Genomic DNA, 24906 nt, shown 5'->3' with positions numbered 1-24906 from the left:
CGGAGAGAACATTTATATCAATAAATATCGTGCTCGGGAGTGCGTCGTTTTTCTATCCCGTTTTGTATACGTTGTTATGCAAGCGTACACGCAGGGGCGGCTCGAGCTTATCTTACCTGCCGTCCGGGTGCAAAGCTTCGTGTGCCGCCCCTAATGACGATTATGGTAAGTGACTGAAAAGTCTTCAGCCTGGGGAGGGGGAAATAAGACAGTGTAAATCTGCACATCATTGTTCACGGAGCAAAACACGTGGGGCGATAAGTCCGCTTCCCAGTCCAAGATTGACGATTTTCTGTAAGTTCCTCGAGGAAATATAGTCAGCCTATTAATGATGGCGTTTTTTTTTTGTTTTTACGGTGTATTTCAAGTTCTTTAGGGCATAAATGCATTTTTTATGGAACATAGTCTGTGGGGTTTTAGGTCATAAATATCCCACACCTAATCATTACAGTTTACCCATAATTCTAAAAATAAATTACAGATGACAGAATTATAACAAGCACAGAAACAAACTTAACGCATGGTTCACAACACGTACGCGCAGAGCCTCCCTTAAGGGCGTGAGATTGGTCAGCACCTCCTAGAGTTATAAAGCCTCCGCCCTGCCAAGTTCATCTGTAACGTCATTAAGACTACCTAGCAAATTTGCCACATTTTGAACCGCAGCATCCTATTTCGTTTCTTCTTATTTTGGCGTAAAATCTTCCTGGTTGGCTCACGAATACCGCTTGGTGATTGGATGTGGGGCATAGAAATCGCCAATTCTGAGCCCGATCATTTCTTTTCCTCACAGCGATGACACTGGTGCGAGCAGTGAATTTTTTTCCCTGAATATTCTGAGGAAAAATGGACTACTTGCTGACGTCATGAGCAGCGTGCGGAGGCCTATCTGTAAGAGGTGCTGGACATGCTCGGTCACAGAGGCTACGCAATTACGATGATAAAGTGAAAAAAATATGTATATTTGTGTATCAAAATAGATTTTTTTTTTTCCTTAGTAAACAAGGTGTTTGAGCTTCAATTGATTTGATTCTGGAATTTTCACCAATTCTGGAATTATTCATCTCGTCAATGATAGGCTTTCGTCAATTCTGGAATTATTCATCTCGCTAATGATAGGCTTTCGTCAATTCTGGTATCATTCATCTCGCCAAATTTAGGCTTTCGTCAATCCCAGAATTATTCATCTCGCCAATTTTAGGCTATCGTCAATGCCGGAATTATTCATCTCGCCAATTTCAGACTTTCGTCAATCCGGGAATCATTCATCTCGTCAATTATAGGCTTTCGTCAATCCCGGAATTATTCATCTCTTTAAATCTAGGCTTTCGTCGATCCAGGAATCATTCATCTCGCCAATTTTAGGCTTTCGTCAATCCCAGAATTATTCATCTCGTTAATTCTAGAATCTTTTACTCTCCCTCGTATATGAAATCGGGGCTAAGGATTCCCGAGATTATTTTCTCACCGGGCCCCGCTTACAAGCACATTCCAGCATGTACCAATTCGTTGGAAGTTCCGTAGAGGAATATGGACGAGGTGCATGCATGGTTTAGTAGTAGTAGTGTTTGTGAGGCTCCCGCAAATAGTCGTCGTCCGATAAATTAGTTCCCGGAGAAATAAAAAGTCTAATTTTGAACACGTGAGGAGACGCCCAAAATGAAGTATTTCGCGAATCACTTTACCGCGGCAATCATACGTTTTTGTTGTGTCCGCTCTTTATTTAGCTCCGCGATTATTTATGTTTTATGGGTGGAGGGGAACAGTTCTTTATTTCTTTCTATAGTGGTGATTATAAATAGTTTCATAATTTGATGGTTCTTTTTATGGCATATACACTTTTATTTATACTTACATAGCGTGTGAAATGTGTTTGGGGAGGGATTATTTGATGAACATTGTTCCTAGGAAAATCGGATGGGTGGAGATATATTAACTGATTATGTAATCCTCTATCTCTCTAAAGGGATTATTTGTCAGATGTGTGATACTCGATGATGGAATGATGGAATTCTGGGATTTCTGTTGTTCCAGAGATGCTTGTGTGTGTGAATAAACTTATGCCGTTACCGGAATCCCAATCCGTAGATATACTGTATATTCAGTAATAGATTTTACGGGGTTAACATTGCCCGATTATGTTTTTACTTTTTTTTAGTATATGCTAACTTTCAGTGATAGACAAACCCCGGGTACCAGGTTGCCACGGAGACTAGAAAATCGGTATTGGTGCCAAAAACTTTCTAAATGTGGTTGCTAAATTGGAGTAAATTTCTAAATTTCAGCCTAAGGGTGACCCAAAATTTTCTGATTTTTTATTTAAAATTTTCAGCTACATCTTTTAACATGGGAGAAGTGAAAGAAACAATTGTTTAGTACGTTTTTCTTGAGCGAAATAATATGTTTGACTCTTGAAATAAATGTGCTGGCGCCTAAATATTTTTTTGTATTTGTTAAACTCTGCTAACTACAATCACATTGGATTTAAAGTGGCGTATGCGAAAAGTTGTGTATTGTAGATTTTCAACTGCTTCGAGGATACTTTTAGCCAAGTTTTGATTTATAAGCTCTGTTGTTTTATATTGAAATATAACCACAGTATTTACAGTCAGTGCTTGATATATAATCCTGCAGCAGGGGTGCACAATTTTTGCAGTCCGCTGGTCAGATGTGCGGTATTTGTGCTACTCATGGATAAGAAACTTACATATATATATTTATATAACCTGAGCATACACGAATCGCAGGCTGACACTTTACACACGTTTCAGACACAAAATAAATTAAAGAAAGGTTCTTTAAAGAAATTCAATGATTTGCTTCCAGGCAGACTCTCTATCGACAGTAATTCGAACTATTAAACTACAAAAAAATTCTCGTTGTGAATAATTTTTTTGCACACCACATTAAAATATAACGGTTCCTTGAATTTCCAAACTACTTACGCATTTTATGGGACACCCTGTATTTCCTTCTGCTGTGTTCATTGCTGTAGTTTTTCCTCACGTTTTTCATATAGTTTTTCCCTATTTTTAAACGATGTTTCCGGGCACTTCCAGAACCTTCGTCGAGGAACCTAGCCTTGACACGAATGTCTTTTATATGGAGAATATGAAAAACAAAACCAGGGTTTAAACCTAGTTTTCGGACAAGGTCTTTTTCTCTCTCTCTCTCTCCAGTGATGTCCACCTAAGGACAGAAAATGTTTGATGTGGCTTTCTCGGAGATTACCCGTGGAGTACCATTTCTCTCTAAAAAAACAACTCGAATAGTTATGGGATATAACCACGTCTTGATCGATGAACGAGGGTATTACTGTCAACTAAATCCGCGCATTAAATGTCTGGTCTGGTTGTCATCCACTGTTATTAACAATAGCTCCGGTGAAAGAAAAAAAAAAGTTAGACGACATATTTTAATTAACCTCAGTGTTCTCTATTATGACGCTTTCGCTCTCAAACGGAGTCGGCCAAGTTCATGGTTGACCTTGGTGTGTCTGTCGGTGCTGTCGGGAGCGAAATGTGTAAATTTTTACGTGCATAAACATACACAATCGTTCAGATTAATATCTAAGATGCAAGAATGCGATATTATTTCTTGTGAGGGTGATCAATCTCAATTTCTTGTTCCTTCATTAGCGAGAAGATTTTTCGTCTTGCAAATATTCCGCTGTCTGCGCCCCCCCCCTTTTTTTTGAATGGCTAGGATTACTATTGTTCTCGTTTGCAACAAACGCAATGTTCTTTGGATAAATGTGAGGATAAACCATTTGCTAGTTCTATATACTACTCCCTCGTGTACACAAGTCCCTTTTTTTTATTACCCACATAGTGCGTTTTTGTACGTTTTTCCATTGCCTCTTCGTAGTTTCCCCTCATATAAGTTCGAAACTTGTCTCCGAGGATTTTTGTCCCATTGTGTCGCGATTTAATAGATGGGTCGGAAAAACTCGACAAAAAGGGTTATTGGATATTTTGGTGCTCGGGGAAGTGGCGTGTAAAGAAGAAAAAGAAAAAAAAATCGTTATTTGGTTCTTCGAGATTAAATATACTCTCATATATATTCGGGGTTTTTTTGGCATATATATCAAGCAAAGATAATATTTTACGAGAAATCATGTTGTCAGGATTAGGTTGAGATAAGTATTAAAAACGACAAATTGTTTTTTTTAATGATTTATCAGTTGGTGGATCGACAACAATGGTTTTCTGTTTTTAACAATTTTTTTTTTCTGATTGTGGGCTGCTATTGTTTTTAAATGATGAATTTTGGAAGTGCGTGTTATGAGAGTTTCAACTCTCAAATTTTATTGTATTATGGACAGAGCCGTCCTTTGGGAGTGTGTGTTGCCGCACCGGGTCCCGCGATTTTTGTAATGATTTCTTACAACTCTAGAAGAATTCTTTCATTGATTCTGAATTTTCATCGGTTCGATTCATTGATTCTGAATTTTCATTAGTTCTCAGACAATTTTTCTCATTAGGGCCCACTTTTTTGTGTTTCGTAATTATTTTTTCCATCAGTTCAAATTTTTTTTTCAGTTCGAAATTTCCATTAATTTTTGTGTTAATTTACATTTAAATGTGTCTGTTATTTTGTGGATATTTTTCAGCATTTCCGTAAATTCTCTAATAATAGATGGATTTTTTGTTGCCGATCCCTTTTCAGAATATATAGAATCGAGCATAAAAATTCCCCGAAATTATTAAACCGTCTTTGGCCCCTCTTTTAATTTCCCCGTGTTTGATAAGGGTGATCAAAATTGAGGTATTCAGCCAGCTGATGAAAAATTGAGGAATTTGCATATTCGTGCTTCTGGCATGCGGGGACGATATAGGATGTATGTACATTGCTGAGTAGTGGTAGAGTACCTGCCTGCCTCCAAGCAATATTAGTATGTTGGCGATTGTGAGTTCCAACGCAGAATCTCTGTATCCCAGTGAAACCTGGTGCGAAGAGACTGAAATATATTCAATCTTAGGTTTCCATTTTATAAAGGTGCACATAAAAGCATTAATCAATGAAAACACTATTTTTAGATTCGGTCGAAGACAGGTTTCCGTCTCATAGTGACCGTCATAGATAGGTTCCACTGCATTTGTAACATTTGAATTTGAGCGCAACCTATTTTTCCACAAAACGCAATTGATGCAAAAATGGAATTTTTGTTTTACACTGCCATTTTGAGAGAGAGATTTCTCCGACTTGTCCCAGCAAGGACCTACATCCTGCAGCCGGACCCCTTAGGCTGCGATCTTTGACAGGGGTCCTCTATAGTGAATTTATAGTGCGAAAAAACAACAAAATGATAAGAATCGTCCCGGGTCCTAGGGCTGGAGCATAGTTTCCAAACTTTTTGTTCCATCGCCCCCTTCTTCAGAATTTTTTCTCTCTCATTGCTTCCCCCCCCCCTCCCCCACTCAAGCGACTCCATAGGATCATATGTTGAACCAGTAGTTTTATCTCCCCGTGGCCCATTCCATTCCATCGCCCACCGGGGGCCCCACTTTGGGAAACTTTGGGCTAGAGCCTTGCCAGTCCTGCCTTTGTGTGTGGGGGGGGGGCGGCATGATTCCCTCAGCCTAGGGGTTAAGATCCGATCATGAATAATTCCTGACAACGCTTGCTGGAGTTTGGATCCTGATTCGATCATGAACTCCAAATGAATGTGTTGAAAGATTCGCAACAATATTCAAATTGTGCGATTAGCCTGTAGTTCAAACCTTCAGCCCACACACGCGCGCACTAAAGACTACGAAATTAGAATTTATCAACCGTTTTGGATCTAACTTATCTTTTATGGTTTTTTTTCCTATTTCGGGAGCATGACCATGACACGGCCACGAGGCCCCATCCTTCATTAATATTTAAAGCTCGCGAATTTTCAAATACATTGGGGGCCCCCGTAGTATTCTGGTCCCAATCTCGCCTCCCCGTCCTTCGTTCATGATATTTTCCGTTAGGCGTTCCGTTAATTTTCATCGTCCGCCTGTTGTGCCTATCTCGTTCTTAATTTTAAACACCGCAATTAACCATGGCGTGTTATTATTATTATTATTACCCTGCTTGGTTTTGAAGGGATGAAGTTTTTCAAGGTAATTCCGTGTGCGGTCCGAAGGGTGTGGCTTCGGTGCTGGCTATTGTAGAGATAATCGCTTTCTGCATGTTTAATCTTAGATTAAACACCAAAATGTAGAATGCTGCTCCTTATGTTTAGTGCTTTTTGGAGTTCTGTCCGCGTGTGTGTGTTCATGATGTCATCGTAACGGGTAAGAGCTGCACTTGAAGAAAAAGCTGCTGAGCTGTATAAGTAAATTATAGATAATTATTTGTGCAGCTGTTGTCGAAATAGCCGATGAAATGTTTGTTTTGGCATTTCATACAGCATTTTCATATAAGGGCATCCGTAGAGTGTGGCTCGCTATCTTCTGTGTATCCTTTTATGCATATCTACGTATTTTTGATCCGCAAATTATCTGACGTTTTAAGTAAACATCTCGAAAAGCAAAAAAAGGGAGACTTGCAGGTCCCGATGATTCATTAGTAGAGCCTAGATTCAGGCGAAATGCTATAAGTGTTCTTTTCTTTTTGCTCATTTTTCATCTTTTTTGAGTTAATGCCTATTTTGAAATTTTCCTGCCCTAGATCAGCGTTTCTCAACTATTTTTTTTTTCGCCCGTGGGCCCTCCCCCAACTTTGAACAATATTTTCCTCTCGTGGAAATGGCCCCGTCTTATTCAGGGCCTCCACCTTCATCCAGGAGCAACACCCTATCTACTTATTGATTTTTTTTATTTCAATAAAATTTATAGTGAAAAATTTTTTTTGTTTGACAGGGGTCGGTCTCCGGAACTCCGGGCTAGAGTCCAGTGAATTTCTTCTGATTCGATTCAAGGCTAACTCAACATCATGTTCTTCCCTGGGCAAAATGATGTTCTGGAGGTGCTTAGCTGGACGAAGCACCTTACATATTTTCATACTTATTCTCGAAAAGCATGGCATCAGATCTCATCATGTAGGCCTTCAAGCCGCTACACACTACTCCGGGTAGCTAGTGTATAGGCACCTTCACACCCGTACATTGATATGAGGTCTCCGGGCACTCCCGAATAGGCCCATGCGTTCAGACGGCCCTGGCTCTATGGTTGGTTCTGCTATGTTCAGAAAGTTGTCACGTTTCTTGTATATCACCACATTTCACTAAAACTTTCATTTCTTTACCTCTGAATTTTTTTTCACAACTCTCTGTGGCCCCTTGAATACCTGTCGTGGCTCTACTTCCATTCGATTTTTACCTGCGGCCCCTTTACAATATCTTAAGATCACACGATGCGGTTGATACCCACTGCCCTTGTTGTTTTTGTCTCCTTCAGCATTGTTTTTGGGAGGCCACATATTCTGCAGAAATAACTGAGCCAAGAATATTATGACTCCAAGACTTAATTGATTAGCAAACTTCTCTTTGGTTCCCCGGAGTGTTATATTTTCTTGTAAATGAATGCAGATATATGTCCCCACTCAACTGATGTTAAATTCTATTTGCTTTAATGTTTATCTGATTAAAATCATGTAATCATTTTCACACTTAATTGGTTTTTACGTAATCATCATTCGGCGCTCCTCCACCTTGTCATCAAAAGTAAGAAAATGCGAAATTCTCCCATCCCATTGCTGATTACGTAACACATATGAATGGCTCCTAAACGCAATACCGTTGACGCCGCTTATTACAATCACTGATAATGCTCTCATTCGGGTATTGTTATCACTTTTGTAAAATATTCACAAAATTTCACATAATGCTTTCAAGTTTTTCTGCGCTATCTGAAGCTAAAGTTTAACCAAACTTAATTTCATTCTTGTAAGTTATCGTTATCAGGCTGAAAGGCTATGTAGGAGGCTAGGTGTCCCCCCCCCCCCGTTGACAAACATTTTCATACTTAATGTCACAATCAGTCCATAGTATTCGCTGTGATCCATATACGCTTGGAGCTGCTTTTGCAAGGGTCTTCCTATAGTAAGATAGTGAGGGCAAATACATGAGCCCTATCCTTCAGTTCTTGATCAGTTTCTTTCAGATGACCAGATTAAAATTTCTTTTCTCGAGAGACTTTCCTCAAGGGATCTATGTGGGAAAGACCATACCATACGTCCCGTTCAACCAATCGAGATGTGTAGTCACCGTTCTTGTGAACAGCACTTATAGTTATCATCCGGTTTTTGTTTTCAGAAACCCCGAGTGCTGATGTAATCACAGTAAATGGCGTAATATGTCTATATTTTATTTATTGTAATTTCATTCAATTTCCATTTTGGATACTCACGCTGCTTCTCCCAACCTCAAAGGCACAAATGGTTGAAAACTTAATGATAGGGTATTCTTCTACCTTAATTTACATTTACTATCCTCTTTAATTTATTACTTCGTACTTAATGCCGTGCCGGTTTTTGTTTATTATTCCGTCGCCATTTTAAAATCCGGTAATAATTTAGAGAAATTTCAGTAAATAAAAAAAAAAATTATCAGCGTTTTATAATGATGTAAAAGTTAGAATACACGGAAATAAAAAGAAACTGCTCCCTCACCAATATTATCGTAGTGCTTTTCGTCTATCATTTGTAGGGTTCAAAAGGTAATCATTGTAAGTCAATAAACATTTAAAATAAGATAAAAACTTTAAAAATAAGAGGTGCAAAAAAAAACATCGGGCCTCATCAGCTGCTTCAGTATAAAGATAGTGAATTGAATTCTTTGACAACTGAAAAACAACAAAGAAGCACTAGCAATAAGCAAGTCATTTCAGTGACTTACACTGATTGGCTTCTGAGCCTTTCATTTAGAGGAATAAATACAGGATGTATAGGACATAGTTTCCCAACCTTTCTTGTCCCATCGTCCCATTCTTCAGAAATGTTTCTCTCCCATCGCTCCCCAACGCAATCTAACCCACAGGATCCTATGTTATACCCGTAGCTTCTATCGCCCCCTTGGAAAATTCCATCGCCTCCCAGGGGGCGTTGACGCCCACGTTGGGAATTACTGATGTAGGGTATTTTCCGAGTTTATAGTCCGATTATCAGAGTATATCAAAAAAATCAGATTTGTTTTTTAAAATTTAAATCGGATTTTTTTTATTTAAATTAACTGACTGCTCATTAATTAAAACAAATCTTGTTAATCATTAAGAATGCATATTTTCATATCACCTGTTTTTTTCTTCTTCTAATCTCTCAAATTTAATTCAGCATTTATGAATAAACTACAAACAAACTACATGGACAACAAAAATCCGCGTTTACAATAACATGAAAAAGGTCGTTGAGCCCAAATTTATTTCATGGATAAACATTTTTATTTTCTTGTAGAGAAAAGTGTTTTTCATTCACGAGGGGTCTCCCCCTATTAAAATGAATGCATGGTGGCAACTCGGTATCACACACACATGGCGCACTATCTCAATTCACTCGATGTACAACCAAAGGGCCATTCAGCATCAACTAAACATAAAACAAATTCTGTTGATAAGATTGTTTCTTGCACAATTTTTGTATGTGTTTATACTCTGTAGTTGCGTAATAGTTTACACATTTTTATTATTTCAAAGATTTAATGAGTTTTGGTTAAAAAAAAACAAGCAAAATCGGAATTTTAATACGAAAAGTAAAGTCGAAAGCCCAATTATATTTATGTTGGTACAGCATCTATTTTATTATTTTGAATCAGCAATCGGGGCATAGAATTCAGGGTTTTATACAAAAAATTATTCCTCTGTTTTGTAATCAGGACAACCTCAGTGCCACATTGTAATGCATCGAAAATACTTCATATTAGCAGTTATTAGCATTATTTATGCAGTTTATCTAATAAGTGAAGTAGAATTTTTCTGCAACTTTTTCCATGCACAAAACCTAGCAAATATAGAGCAGCTTTTGTTCTGCACTTTGTATCTAGGGATTAAGTTCCAATCTATATTTACCCCAAAGATCATCTACACTACTTTCAATCATAAACTTTACCATATATCAATAGCATGCCATGCTTACCATACCTGGTTACTTTTACTTCAACTTCATTGAAGTTAAGTAAAGAAGAAAAAATTTAAATTTTGTGATTTAAATCAATATGATTTTTAAAAAAAGAAATATCAAGTGATTTTAAATCGTGATTAAAATCAAGCTGATTTAAATCGGCGCGTACCCTGTCGATTTTATTTATATTTTTCAGGTTCAATTAATTTTAATTACGATTGGTGATAGTGTCGATTTCTGGCAACGTTTTTGACTACAATTGTCGATGTCCCGTATTTTACCCTTTTTATAAAATCCCAGTTTAACGTATTTTTCTCAATGAAATATGGTCATCTTATCATTTGAATAATTTTTCCCTGTAAAATATATTTGTGCTTACTACGATTTGTAGCAGTCGCAGTCCTTCATTTTCCCCACCCTTCAGCAATTAGCGAATTGGATTTTAGCAAATAAATTGTTGTTGTTTTTTGACTAAATGTAGTGATGCCCCATAGGATCGCAATTCCCGACATTTTCTAAGTTGATGTATGTTGAACCCAAGTCTGAAGGTATAATTTTTCTTTGAACCCATATGGTGGGAACAAAGCTAACATCAATTACAAAGGTCTGCGTGCGGACAACTGATACCATCATCGTAGACCATAGGTTGAGAAACACTGTTCTATGTAATAGAAATTTCCTATCATTTACATTTGCGATGTTTTTTTTTAAATTTATTACGTCATTCTTTATGTCGTGCCAGTTTTTATTTATTATTCCGTTGCCATTTTAAAACCTGTTAATAGTTTAGAAGAAACAGAAAGGAAATCTCATCAAATTAAGAAAAAAAAAAAGATTTATCAGGCGTTCCATAATGATGTGAAAGCTAAAACACACGAAAAGAAAAAGCTCGTCACGCAATCATTACACGTCTCATCACTTCCTCACCAATGTTATTGTAGTGTATTTCGTCCATCATTTATAAGGAACAAAGAAGTTCCGATGTTTTTTTTTTTTTTTTTTTTTAAATTTTTACCCTAACTTTTTCCGTTCCAGTCGTTTCCCAAAGTCAAGGATATTATGATGTAAAAAAAAAAAAAAAATATCGGACCATCATGACCCTGTAAAAGGTCAGCTAACCCCCTCCCTCAACCATTTTCTATACCTTCCAAAGACATACGGTCCATTTGTCTTTGCGTCCATTCTAAAGGAACATAGGTCTGTAGTTTTCGGTTTTTTTTATGTATATCGACTTGGAGCGTGAAGGAAAAAGTCTAAGATGGAGGTAAAGAGGTTTTTTTTTTTTTTGGTTTCCTACAAGAGGTAAGGATTCTCTTCCCTCTTCCGGTCGCGGTAAATACGTTTGTTCTTTTCCTTGAGACCTTATTTGCAAGATCTTTTCTGATGACAACGAGGAGATGCTTCTTATTATTCTTCGTCCATGCTTCGATTAATCTGAGCGAGAGAAAGAAAAAGGCGTCCACCATCTTTGTTTTTTCCAGTTTTGTTTTTAGTATTATTCGTCTTACTGAAGCCTCGAAAATCTTGTTATATAACCTCGTTGTTGTTAAAATAACCTCACCTGTGTTTGTTCTTTGTATTTGCTGTTTTTTTTTGTTTTTGGTCGGAGGGTAATTTTGTAATATAATATATACATGAAAGTTAACATTGTGTCCGCTTCGTAACTATCGGAACCGGCGACCGTGAAACTTATTGGAAGCGGAAGAAAATGTGGCTGTATCTTCTACTTTGTTGTTTTACCTTGTTTATACAAGTATATTGTGGCAAAGGGAATGGCCTCTTGATTCATTTGCATGTCCTCCGGATTTGATTCGGATCCTTTGTTTAGTTCGAATTAGGGTGAGCTTTGTTTGGAGTCGGCCCTACTGAGGCGATTGGGGGTGTACTTAATTAAGTACTACAGTTGACGTTTGTTATTACCGACCTTCACATGGACGTTGTGTTGGGGGTTCGTATATCGAATATTTAAAGGGGGGAAAAAGTGTTTTTTTTAAAAGAGTTCATATTTGGACGAAATTTAAAAAAAAGTTATATCTATGTGCCGAAGGTAGAGGGCATTATGTCCAATTTTTGATATAACGCTATTAATTTGCTGTACTTTCATCACACTACACCAGGGGTGGCCAACCCGCGACATGGGCGCTACTCACGACGTTGTATCAAGAGCGGCATGCGCTTTTTTAAAAATTAAAGAAACTTTGTCATTTTTCGCTCCAACTTTTGAACAATCATTTCTTGCGTGATAACGCAAGTGTGACGTAAAAGTGTGACGTAGTGTTATATATATCGCCATACTACTAAACCAGACATGCACCTCGTCCATATTCCTCTGTGGAACTTTTAACGAATTGGTACATGCTGAAATAAGTGTGTTCCCGTGTAATGCTTGTTATGCGTAGTGCCGCCATCTGCAATCAGCTTTTCTAACCATGAGTGAAGTGCAATGATTTTATCGTTGTAGGCCTGTTGTTCTCCGTGGCGAGCCTTTTTAACAGGGAGATCGATTCGCATTAGCGTCTCGATGTTGGGAACTACAGAAAAAGAGCAGGATAAAAAACAGCGATTGGTATAGCGATAATACTTACGTCAGGGCCGTAACTAGGATTTTTGCCGCCCCCACAACTTTAAAATTCGATATTTTTGTAATGGTGGTGTTCTTTGTTCCCACCTAAAACTGCCGTCCTCTAAATTTTGCCAACGGGGACAGTTGCCCCCTTGACCCCCATCTCTAGTTACGGCCTTGCTGACCTCACACGGTGTTATAGCAGGGCTGGACAAATCATAAAAAAAATTAAGGCATGAGCCAAATTTCATAGCCACCAGACATTTTTTATTGACAAAATTTGTCCAAAATTGTGAGTTTTTTTACTTTTACGGGACTCCTTCCCATGCTAGCAGACACAGTTGACATAATTTCTGATCATTTTGTGCTATCCTAAGGTTTCAATTCAGGTGCCAATATCAATTTTTTAGTCGCCATGGGGACCTGGCACATGTCCAGCCCTGCGTTATAGGGAGCTCTATTCTAGTTCTGGAAGCAGCACCAAAATTGTGTTATGGATGCGAAATTTTTTAATGATTTTCTTGTCTCGATAAAATGTAGATTTCTCCTCACAATTTCTTTTCTTATTTTTCAGGTCACTCGAAGTCGGAACCTGTAGAAGTTCGCGGATACGTTTGTTCGGGCTCTGAGTTCGTCAGCCCGGTCGGTTCGCCGTCGACGCTCCACTATGGCACGGATTCGGCTCATCGGATGGCCGTCTACCTGTCGCAATCGGTAGAAGAGCCGGAGAACCTCGTGGACTTGGAACTGGTGTGCAGCGATCGGTTCCAGCTGACCTCTGATGTACAGGCGAACCTCGACGAGAGATTGACTTTAGCTTTCAAGTCCCTACAGTTATCACCATGTTGGAATATGATGGGCACACCCCGCCGCGACGGTGAGTTGCGTATTTTATATCTCTTTTTTTTCTTCTGATTTATTAGCACCTAATGTTCTCACATTATGTGCGGATTCCCGCGAACGTAATCTAGGACCTAGCACAGAGATAGGTCTTAAATTCACATATGGGCCCGCGAGCCAAATGTGGCTCCTGACCTTTTTGCCGAATGATTTCAGAATTACAGTCAAACCTCGTTAGTTCGTCACCCGGTTAACACGTCACTCCGCTTACCGGATCACTTTTTTGGAAGTCCCAATTGTCCTCAGGCAGGAATTGGCAAGCTATGGCTTACTCTGTTTTACGAGTCACTCCGCTTACTAAGTCATATTTTTGCTTCCCCCAAGAGTGACTCATAAACGAGATTTGACTGTATTTAAAGTAATTAAATTGTTAAAAGTGAAACTAGTTCCTGAGAGAAAGAATTTGTGAATAATCAGTGAACATTTGGAATTAATCAGAAAATTATCGGTACATATTTCGGAACATTTATAAAAGAAATACATAATTTCTTTCATCGATTCCGATTTTTTTTTATTTTAGAAGTAAATATAAATTCAAATTTGATGGAAATGAATGGTTTCAGAGTAAATAAAAGTGATCAATAATTTGAAGAACCCTGCTTAATACCGGAGGGGGGGGGGATAAATACTACGGCATGAATTGGGGACCCGCGGGCTCCATGTTTTGATTTGGCCCGCAATGTCTGGAAGGTTGAAGACCCCAGACGTAGCATGTTTATTCTGGATACTAGGCGTACCATGGCGTTGCATACTTTTCCTGAGATTCAGTTTCACAAAATACATAAGTGCTTCACCCCTAGGATGAGGAAAACCAGGGTTATACCAGCAGAAATTCGAATTTTCTCCGATTATTTGCGCACATTTGTTACTTTTTTTTAGAGCGTCGTGGTTATAATACAGGGTGGGCAAAAATGTCCGTAAAAAATTTAAAAATTCATAAAAACCGGAAAAATAACCGAAATAAAAAACGGTTTGCAGGGTTAGTATCACTAGGTCACGGAAATTTTTTTAAGACGGGAGAAAAAAAAAACCTAAAAAAACAGTCGATAGCTGGCGCTGACGTACACAAGTCAAAGAAAAGATACTCAATTAACGAACAGAATGCCTCCAAACCGTTTATTACAGCAGTATGTGTTCCACATGACCACCATCACAAGGGATAACACATTGCGAGCGAGTCATAAATCCAGCAACGGCAGAGTGCAGTAGCAGCGCCACATACACGGTTTACAACGGTGAACTGATTGTGGATTAGGAGCGCAAGTTCTTGTAACCGTCTCATTTGCATGTTTCCGCTGAAGTCGCTCGTACCAGCGCCACCTATCGTTTGTTTTTTGAGTTATCTCCTCCCGTTCTCAGTGACCCAGTGATGCTAGCCCTGCAAATAGTTTTTTATTTCGGTTATTTTTCCGTTGTTTACTCATTTTTAAAGTTTCTACGGACTTTCCTCGCAACCTGTATAACCACGATCATGTTATGATCATTATGGAAAGTGCCCACGGGTTAATGAGGGCTGGGAAAGTAACTCGTTGATAAATCCCGTTAGTGCAAGTACATAATATTAACTACACTTAAATGATCGCTAGGAAATAGTACCCGAGCGTATATGAATATTAGGGAATATCGAGGGACCGTTGGGTTTATGGCTATCACGGCTATAACTAAGAAAGCCATTGATAAACAAGGACTAGGAAATAGTGGGTGAATGCGGGCTAAGGAAAGGGAATCACGTGTAAGCAACTAGTTGTATGACCTGCCTCTTAGGGCGTACATAAGATGGGAAAACGTATGGAAATCACTAGTAATGGAAAAGGTAACGGAGGGATGGGTAATATGAATATTTGGCCAAGAGACCCGCTGGTAAATGAATGACTATTGGGACAAAAGATCCACATGACAGAAATTATTGGCAAGGAAGCCTCAGGTAAAGGAGAGCTAAGTATAAAGGACTCATGGCTATATGACTGTCACAGTAAGTGGATAAATCCCTAAGGTAAGGAACTCATCGGTTTATAATTACAGTGGAACAATTGAAACTCTTCTAAGCAGACACAGGCCTTTTGAAGGACGTGGAACAGCCCTCAAGTATATTTCACTTATATTAAATACACCCCCCCCCCTCCGTTAGCGGACAAAAATTCTTGTGCAATGGTGGGTTCATCGGTAGAGACAGACTTGAAAGGCTGCTGGGAGCGGGCAGGATGATGTTGATGTCAATTCATATATGTGCATATCGAATCCCGTTATAACGAACTCCAAGAGACCGGAAAAATCACTTCGTTGTAACGAAATTTCGTTATAAAGGAATTCCATGTCTTTGCATTGTTCCTATGTAAACTTATCTGGAGAATTATAAAAGTGATCGTTAAAACGAGATTTTTTCGCTATAATGGTATTTGACTGTACATTAGACTAGTCGGCTCCGTCGTTGACGAAAATCTGTCTATGGGAAGTTTCGCTGTATTTAGGGCAATGGAAAACTGGTAGAGATGTAATAGAGCAGGGAACCACGGGGTCAAGAAATCATTGCTTTATAGTAAATTTGTAGTCTGTAAAAGTGAAAAATATGAAGTTGCATTCCGGTATATTTAGGCCTTCGCATGAGTGGTGCAGGGTGGTAAAATACTCGTCTACCGCTGTGGAGGTTGCTGTCAGGCTCTCGGGTTCGATTCTGGGAAAGAACAAAGATAAGTTGTTTTCGTTACAGAACCTTATAGTGCCGGACTCGTGATGCGAGGATCCGGGTTCGAACCCCACAGTGGTGGTCGGCTGAAGTTGGTTTTCTGTGGTTCCCAACTTCAAGGCGCAAATGCGAGCCGATCTCCCCATTAAAAAGTCTCGCCACAGAGAGCAAGTCCTACAACGGTAAATCATTCAACCATAACACTTCACTCATAGTTAGTAAAAACTGGGGGCAGATGACAGCACTACACATAACAAGCATTACACAGAAACAAACTTTACGTCAGGTTGCACTACACGTACACGCACATTCCCGCATGTACCGATTCGTTGGGGGGTTCCGCGGGGGGGGGGGTGCATGTGTGGTGTAGCAGTAGTAGGGGCTCGGGGATCCATGATGTTCTTAAGTCAGCCACCTCGTTGGGCAATTTGCCTGTTGTGGCGTTGTATTTGTAACCTGAGATTACCACCGATACATGGTATCTTCATTTCCGACCCAACTAGATCAGTAGTAAATTGCTGTATGGCGGTATGACCGGTGTTGGTGTGTGTAGTAAAGTAGTATCTAGGCTTAGAGCTCTGCCGGCTTCTATCTGGGAATAATTATTTAAATATTAAGCAGTCATACAAATATTGGGAGTCCATTTTTACGTTTTCAGATCTGATGCATTAATTTTTTTTTTTTTTTGCTTTACAGTTTACTTATACCAATTTCATTGCTGGCCGTTGCCTTGCTTCCCCCCCCCCCCCCTACGCTGTAAATCAATAGTATTTTTATCATGGTCTTCTCTTCTACGTCATTTTCCTGTGGGAGAAAGTATTCATGATGATGATGATATATGGACATATACCATTTTCACGTGGCACTGGCTCATCGATCGTGCTTCTAATTTGTAGTGTTCTCTTTTTTTTTTTTCATCCTCTCTCTTAGGTGCCGGGCTATCAGCCGAGCGTCTAGTTCATTTTTCCGCGCGACTGGGTCTAGCACAGCTCACGGCGCACTTCCTAACTCTGCCCGGCAGTCAAGCAGCTCTCTCCTCGACTAACCATGAAGGTTTCCTACCCGAACATTTGGCATTGAAGGCTGGATTTCACGAACTCGCCGATTTGCTTCAGTAGTAAGTGGTGCATATTCATACGGGCGCGCGCACACATTCATCTATCTAATCTATACATAGGGTAATTTATGAATTAAAACACGTTTATGAACATAAAACGCGGAAATTTCCGCTTCTCTAGAATGAGAAATCTATCTAAAAAGTGATTAAAATCGACCAGGGGAGGGACGAATTTATTCAATATCTCTGTTCGAATTTTCGAGAAGATTCATGTCTGAGGCTTTTTGATGAGGCTTGTGATGAGGTTTTTTGATCTCTTTCTTTGAGGGACATACAAACCGTATCCAAGGCAACCAATATGGCGACTTCCTCGGCAGCTCATGAAAGAACAAATATAAATTGAAGAAATGCAGAAAAAGTTGGGTTTTTTTCATTGATGGGTGCTAAATATTTCGATTTCTTTTTAAAGTTCGAGTTATCTGTCTTTTCAATTATCTGAATTGCTGCTGAATTATTCAATGTAATTTATGAGCCATTATTATTATTTAAAAAAAAATCTCAACCTATATGAATTGATGCAGTTAAATATTAAAAGGGCAATAAGGGGACATAAACTTCAATTTCCACCTTCAAAAATGATATGAATAAAATGTTGAAATAAATGTTATTGCACGGATATCCAAAGTAAAAGTAGGTCCGGGGCTAATTATTTTACATAGAATTTTCTGAGCTTCGTATCTCTAAGCGAAATGAGTATTTCGAAAATAAAGAATTCAATTCAATTTTTAAAATTATTAATGCAGCGGAAATCCCAGTGAATTTCCGCATTTCCACAGTAAAATCAGCAATTTTGACATTTATTTCTATGGGGATCTTCCTGTGCCTGCCCTCAAGTGATACTGATGATGATTGGGACGTCTATTCAAAAAGTCTCATACTTCGTGGTATAGCCTCTTTAAATAGCCTTATCAAGGCGCCTTACTTCGTTGTACATCCACTAGGGGCTTTTTAACCCTTCAATTAACAAGCATTGAAATATCCAGAAAATATTTTTTTTGAGGGTACCCTGAATACTGTTGCATGACAAAAAAAAAATATTAACATTTACAAAAATATGGGACATTAGTTTCAGGCACTGTTATCGGAAAATATAATTTTGGAGAGTAAATTCCTTCTTCTCCAAAATTTTAAGAGGTATTTTTGTAGAACAAGGGGTATTTTTTTATTCACCGAGAAATAACTCTATTAAAAAAAGAATACCTAAAATTTGAAGTTTTTTTCACTCCTTGATGAAATTTGGGAACGTAAATTTGAATTTTGATGCTTGAATCACGCGTCTGTAGATGCGTATTGGCGCGAACACTGAGTTCAGGGGGAACAAACACACTGTATTTATGTGATTTACATAGATTTGAATAGATTAAAAATATCATTTATTGTTTGCGAACTGACTTCCCTACCATTACTGAAGAAAGCTCGGCGATATGTCTCCTCCACACATAGTATTTCCCTCTAAAATGCAAGTGTCAAAAATCGTTCTGGCTTTTCTTCTCAAGAAATGGGAGACGTGTACCTTTGAGCCAATCCGCTGGTAATTATTGAAACTTCGTGAACAAGTGAAAATCGAATGTCCAGGAGTTGCTTAAAAGGCATCAATACCCAAACGAGCTGAAAATATAAAATGCTTTTCTTTAAAAAATATAAGAAAGCCATGTTGTGCTGGACGCAACAATGTCATATAAAGGGTTAAATACGTAACCCGATTTCGTACCTATAATCCGTAAGTGCAAATTAATACTCAGCAGAAAAAATAATATAATAGCAGCGTATAGAGTTGGCATACGCAAATATCTTAATGTTATTTTTATCAGCAATAATGTGATCTTAACGGATAGATAGGGGAGGGTGTTAGTCACACTTTCTGTTTTCTTCTACTCGCATCCATCGCCATCTGTTTCTTTGGAAAAAAATATATTTAGGGCGCATTTGCCGTTATCATTTCAAAAAATTGAAGATAGATGGCAGCACTATTATAACACGAAACACTCATAACTCTGACAACATAAATATATTAGGGCCACACAAGACCAAAACCAGACGGAGCGAGGGTTCAACTGCCCCGGGCGGTTTTTAGAGGGGGGGGGGGAAAGGGAAAAAAAAAACCACATGAAATTATCGAATTTCACAGTCGAAGAAGTCGAAATCATGTATGCCTGCCAGCCCCCACCCACCCACAAAATTTGTACTTATGGAACTGAGACCCACACATAATTATGTTCTGGTACACAGTGCTGTCTCAACACGTTGGGCCACATTGCCACTGCCCGGGGTCTCATGTAAAAGATATTTGGTTGAAATTTGTAGGTGTAGGGATGTTAATTGGAAGGCACAAAATCTATCCTTAGAAAAATCACTTTGCCCTGGGGCGCCCATGTTACTCTTAAAACAGCCCTGCTTGCATGTAACAGTTCGTTAGAAATTCCTCAAAAAATGTTTACGAGACGTAGGTATGGTTTAGTAGTAGTTGCAGAAATTTTTTTAACGTATCTAAATCCGTGGGTTATAATGAGATCGGATGAGGCGGTTTTTCCGTGGTTCCCAACCACAAGGTGCGAATTCAAGCTGGTCTACACTTCGGAAAAATCTCGGCTGAAGCTGCCTTGTTTTTCTAAGGGCGGGATTTTTTTTTTTTCGCTGTGTTCAGGGTGAGGATGGAGATTGGTTAAGAAATTTGAATTTCAGACGCGGTGCGAAAAACCTACTGTTAGGAAAACATCGCTTATGCGATTAAAAAACAATACATTTGAATTGCACTCTCATTAGAATATCTATTCATTGCGAGTTTCGTTTTTAGCTGTAGATGGAGGCAGCACCTGAACACCTGCATGCGCGGAACTTACATTAAATCAGGGTTGGTAAAAAACCCGGTTTTTTTTAAAAAAACCAAAAAACCGGGTTTTTTTGGTTTAAACCAGGTTTTTTTGGTTTAAACCGGTTTTTTTGTTTTAAATAGTATTAACATTAAAAACAATAAAATTTCTGAAAAATCATTCAAACTTCCAATAATTAACAAAAATAAAATGTTTATTAATGAAATTAACACTATTCCCATGCTAATTAATCAATAAATATTTATTACATTTTAACAAAAACCAACTTTTGCAATTTAATTATTTTTTTGCTTAACTCAATGGGTTACTGTGTGTTTGAAAATTCTTTCAATGTTATTATTAATCATATAATATATAAAGGTTTTTCTCCAGTTACTTTCAGCATACTTAATTAGGAAGCTATTTTGCAAAAAGCAATAAAAATTAGGTGAATATAATGTATTTAATGAAGCATAAATAATGCAGATTAATTAGCAATGATTTACGATATACGGGGTGGTTATAACTAAGGTTCTGATTTCAAAACACTGTAAAAAAAGAACGATTGTCAGAATGACTTGAAAATTGACATGAATATTCCTGAAAAAATTCAATTTTATTTGATAAAGGGGAAAAAGATAATTAAAAATGTAAAATTAACGACATCATCCAACATGCGGGAAATTTGCCCGCAGAATGGAAACGATAGCCAGTCACGGCAAAATGATAACTTAATTATAGCATTTCACGATTTCATAATTCATGGAAACATCACAAAAAACAAAGTAATTGAACAAATAACTACAACTTACTTAAGAAATGTTAAATATGTTGTCCACCGCGTGTTCTTACTATGAGGTTGAAAGCACAAAAATTCTTGTTCAACAGCGAAATCGGAGTATGCCACGGTCATAATGTGGATGTTCTTGCAATTCAGCTTTATTAAACCACTTAATCTGACCACTGTTTATAACATTTTGAGGTCCCCCACAGCCAGGAGTTGCAAGGGTTGAGGTGCATCCTGTCAAAATGGGTCTTCTGCAGCTGCTTTGCTGGTATTGCAATGTGCATCTTGATAGAAGTTCTATCACACACTGATGCTGTGGAAGTGCCGAAATGATGTGGTTGCACAAAATAGATTATACTGTGGGCCAAGTACAGCATCGTCTACTTGCACATTTTGCACTTTTTTTTTTGCGAAAGAAACTTCCATTGCTTCAGGAGTATCCATGCAAATTTTCAAGTCATTCTGATCAGTACTTATTGTATAGTTTTGGAATCAAAACTTAAATTATAATCACCCAGTATATAGCTGATTATTTTTCAAAAATCTGTTACTACTATACAGTAGAACCTTGATTAACTGGGCTTAACAGTGTGTGTGTGTGTGTGTGTGAGAAAGTATAAAAAAAACAACTATTGAATATTAAGACTGGGAGATATACAGTAGGAGATGTGCTACTTCTTATGGGAAAGAAAATGAAAATGTATGTGAGGTAATGTAACCACTAGTACACTAGTCTTTGTACTTTAAGGACAGCTGGTGTCTTTATTGGATTATAGGACCACCTGCCCCTAGCATGATGGTGTCACTACTGTAGCTGCTTCTTTGTGAAGGGGGGAAAAAACCCTGTGAGATAATACACCACTACATTTAGATGTGTGATGCAATCCTTATTCATGAATTTGCTAAAGATAGAGCATCAGAATGTAGCCAAAGGGTAGAAAATGTTGTAAGAATGAGAAATTTTGGCTTTTGTATATAACTTTAAATAACTAAGATACTTCATATGAAAAATATATATATTCTGGCCACTTTTATGAGACTTTTTGAAAAAAACCACTTATAAAATCTTATGTCATTTAAAGATATACGATCAGAATGTACCCAAGGATATAAAATGTGGTAAAAATGAAACATTTTGGCTAATAATGAACCAATATGATATTTTTCAAGGAAAAAAATTATATTTAGGCAACTTTTATTTGATTTTTTGAAAAAAACCGAAGTGGTTTTTTTAAAAAAACCACTTGGTTAAAACCAAGGTTTAAACCATGGTTTAAACCAACGTGGTTTAAACCAAACAACCCTGCATTAAATGCACAGTTAGGTTCCATAGCCTCTGTGGTGTTCATTGTGGCGGACTCGTATACGAACCCCACCAGCGCCACAGTGGTGGCGGCTAAAGTTGGTTTTCTCTCAACTTCGAATGCGAAGCGATCTCGTCGTTGAAAAGTCTCGCCGCAGAGTGAGCAAAGGTACACATATTCAATCATCGCACTTCACTCATAATTTCAAACATAGATGGCAGCACTGAAAATTGGCAGCACGCACTAGATACGCACGGGGCTGTCTCAAGGGCATCATGGGCCCCCTGGTCAAGTGATTTTTCTGAGATCCTACCTGGGAAATTCTCGAAAATTTCAACCAGGTTTCGTTTTTGTTAGACCCCCTGTTCTTTTCAAGCTCCTGGGCCTTGCCTGGTGACCCCATACGTTAAGACGGCACTGGATACGCACTCGGACTAAGTTCACACACTTTGTTCTAGACTCTGTCCCGGAAGAGATCTTGGTGAAGTGATAAGTCCAGTGACAGAGTCCTGGCTTTTATTCATTCAGTTAGGTTCCATGGTAAACAGTTCCACAATAATTTTACAATTTATTGTGTTCATTATAGAGTTTTGACGTTCTCCTGTTGCAAAGTTACAGGAAACAAGCCTCAGTCAACGTTCCTGTGGACAGTCCAGTTCTCGCAGCCAAAGCCGCTCTCGCCAAGTCCTCGTCGTCTCCCGGAGTTGCTGTCACTTCGAAATCGAACTGGGAAGACCTTGGTAAGTTACTGGAGAGCTTCATGCAATCTTTTCCCCCCTAAGCTGCGCTCGTGCGTGGCCATGCACACAATTTTGGCCGAACACAAAAACAATCATTTTCTATTGTACGAGGTAACATTTTGTTTTTACCGTTCCGCGTAGGTGTTAAAAATTATGTGCACATAATAAACATTGGGTCAGCACAGATTAAGTATAAAAAACTGAGGGCATGTATTTTGTGGGCATGTGTGATTTAGTAATGGTAGTTCATGCGGGTCGATTGTGAATAAATTGCGCTATCAATATTATCCTTTTTTTTTGGTCATGAATTTATTTATCCGATAGGGGTAATTAATTGATAATTCTTTCCAACGGACTTGAGGACAAGAGTTATTAGTTACCCACTATGCAAAGACTTTCAATTCATTGGTATGGAGAATGTCTTATTTTGTGTGCGCGCGTACGCCAGGGAAAACAGAACTGAGGAAAATTTGAAAAAAAAATGTATCTGAATTCATCTTTTTTCCCCCTTTTTTTTTCCAGAGAGTGAAATTCTGAATTTGGACAGAAAAGTCTCTCCTGCCGGCCGAATTGAAACTCCGAATGACTTAGAAAGCAACCGGACGAACATGAAGGAATTGCATTTGTCGAAGAACGGTAAGACGAGATATTCCATTGTCCGAAGTTTTAAAAAAATCAAACACCACTAGATACGCACTCAAACTGTTAGGTACACACAGTTCCGGCACTAGCTACCAGGTAATGAATTGCCCATGACGGTAGATCTGAGTTGTGCTCGATTTGAAAGAAAGTGCCCGAAGTCTTCTGATAATAGATGATGTATTGATTCCGTATCCGACACATCTGGAAGCAATGTTATGCTTATATATTTAGATTGATGAAAAAGGAGCACACAGCAGCTCCAAGACCCCGCCCACTGAGCCAAGGTGGCAAGCGCAACATCAGAGAGATGGAACAGTCCTATATATAGCCCTGGAGCGGAGTTGGTTTGATTTTCAGTTCAAACAAAAAGAATAAGTTTGGGGATACAATGTCTTCGAACGTGGTGGGGGAAGGTAAATCACTGAGGGTGTGTATAGTGAACGGGGCGATTTCCGTCCTCACCCTGCCACCTATGCCAATAACACAAATTTTTTACTGAACGGGGGATGGGTGATAACCCCCCCTCGTCTCCCCCGTTCGGCCTATGCAGAGAAGGCAATTGTCTTGAAGTGACTTTGCCGCCGTAATCACTGAAGATGTGATAGATGTGGTTCGAACTTCACAACAAATTCTTCAGACCGGAACTAATTTTCAATTCTTGGCATTAGGGGTTTTTTTTCATGTATTGTAAAATGGACTTTGTTATATGTTTAGTCTTTTGATTTGTTATTAATTCTTAACATATTTGTCTCTTTCTTATTGCAGGGGTTTCTGGAACCAGTACGTTCTACGCGATAGACAACGGTGTCGACGATGGTCACCCGGATGTCGGACGTTCGACTTCCTTACCGAGGCCCGCTTCCCAGGGAAGAGTTCTAGGTACAAAGACAGCGTTTTCGGTCAAACTGTCTATTATTAATATTACTATCCGTTAAACATGTTGTACCTTCTCCTAGTATCGATGGAATGATTCGAATGCTTAGCGCGATTAAGATAAGGCATTATCATCTAAGATAAGATGGGGCAATGGCATTTTAAATTTCTTTATATATATATTTAAGAGTTGTTTACCCCCACCCCCTCCACTTCAGGTACAGTTCCATGGAGCATAGGTTGAAAACCATTGTCATAAGAAGGTACGCTTGAACATTGTTTCTCTCAACTCTGTATCCCTCTTGCGGTCCTGGGATTTTCTAAGGAGGCTACCGGAGAAAATCAGATCAAAGGGGAGCCATGGGGAGCAGTGAAGAAATGAAGCTTTCATGTGAAATATGGTGGGGGAAAAATATGGCTATTTCCATAATCCAGCAGAGCTGTCCATAGAACCAGGT

The 24906-nt window shown here is 38.6% G+C and overlaps 1 protein-coding gene across 4 annotated transcripts in view; it reads left to right on the top strand.

Annotated features, from left to right (window-relative positions):
- LOC149071617 (rho guanine nucleotide exchange factor 28-like) overlaps positions 1-24906 on the top strand; it is a 270366-nt gene that overhangs the window by 138062 nt on the left and 107398 nt on the right. For all 4 annotated transcript variants that reach the window (XM_089247791.1, XM_089247789.1, XM_089247792.1 and 1 more), the window contains 5 exons: positions 13167-13469; positions 17106-17292; positions 22806-22933; positions 23456-23569; positions 24341-24454. In XM_089247791.1, coding sequence (XP_089103917.1) covers positions 13167-13469; positions 17106-17292; positions 22806-22933; positions 23456-23569; positions 24341-24454 — 846 coding nt within the window. The remainder of the gene's footprint in view (positions 1-13166; positions 13470-17105; positions 17293-22805; positions 22934-23455; positions 23570-24340; positions 24455-24906) is intronic.

This window comes from Pholcus phalangioides, unplaced genomic scaffold (assembly GCF_987345545.1).
Source record: "Pholcus phalangioides strain wild (caught in Gottingen) unplaced genomic scaffold, Ppha-v1.0 ptg000018l_1, whole genome shotgun sequence".
NCBI lineage: Eukaryota > Metazoa > Arthropoda > Arachnida > Araneae > Pholcidae > Pholcus > Pholcus phalangioides.
Note: the sequence above shows the minus strand (reverse complement) of the source record. Positions and strands in the feature narration are given on the sequence as shown.